Source organism: Penaeus monodon, chromosome 27 (assembly GCF_015228065.2).
Source record: "Penaeus monodon isolate SGIC_2016 chromosome 27, NSTDA_Pmon_1, whole genome shotgun sequence".
NCBI lineage: Eukaryota > Metazoa > Arthropoda > Malacostraca > Decapoda > Penaeidae > Penaeus > Penaeus monodon.
Window position 1 is genome coordinate 26,694,296 of NC_051412.1, and position 497 is coordinate 26,694,792.

Here is a 497-nt window from a genome sequence, read left to right on the forward strand (position 1 = left end):
CAGATCGTAATGGCGAACCTCGTGGTGCAGCCGATGAGCCTAGCCACTTTCTCCTCCTTAGCCAGGTCGTCTACCTTGCTTCATTTCTCCAAGGATCCTCCTCATCCTACCACCAAGATCCTGCAAGGGTTAGAGACAACATTACCGCAGGAACCGCCACGATCACTGCCCTGGTTACCTGAAGACCGCGACAGACCCCCGAGAGACAGAGGTCGCGCTTCGGGGAGCAAAGAGCGGCGATGGAAGGCCGTCGAGGCGAATCCACGAGGGCTGAGCGCGAACGAGACCAACCCACCGCCTGCGCCTCCTTCAGAAGAACGCGCCGAAGGCATTCCCCCGCGAAGGGACCCCGACGGCGCGTCTCCAGAGACCCCGAAGAGGATCCGCCGTCGGGAGGTCTGCGCTTCGTCGGCGTCGACGCCGGAATCGACCGCCTTCACCTTCGCCTCCTTCGTCATCCTCATCACCCAGGGCATCGTCAACGTGGTCAACATCAT

General features: G+C 61.4%; 1 protein-coding gene across 1 annotated transcript in view; it reads left to right on the plus strand.

The window, feature by feature from the left end:
• Nucleotides 1-497, plus strand: part of LOC119590380 (myosin-G heavy chain-like) — a gene marked incomplete in the record, with an annotated part of 2,012 nt that overhangs the window by 485 nt on the left and 1,030 nt on the right. The window contains 1 exon segment of the mRNA XM_037939050.1: nucleotides 4-497. Coding sequence (XP_037794978.1) covers nucleotides 10-497 — 488 coding nt within the window.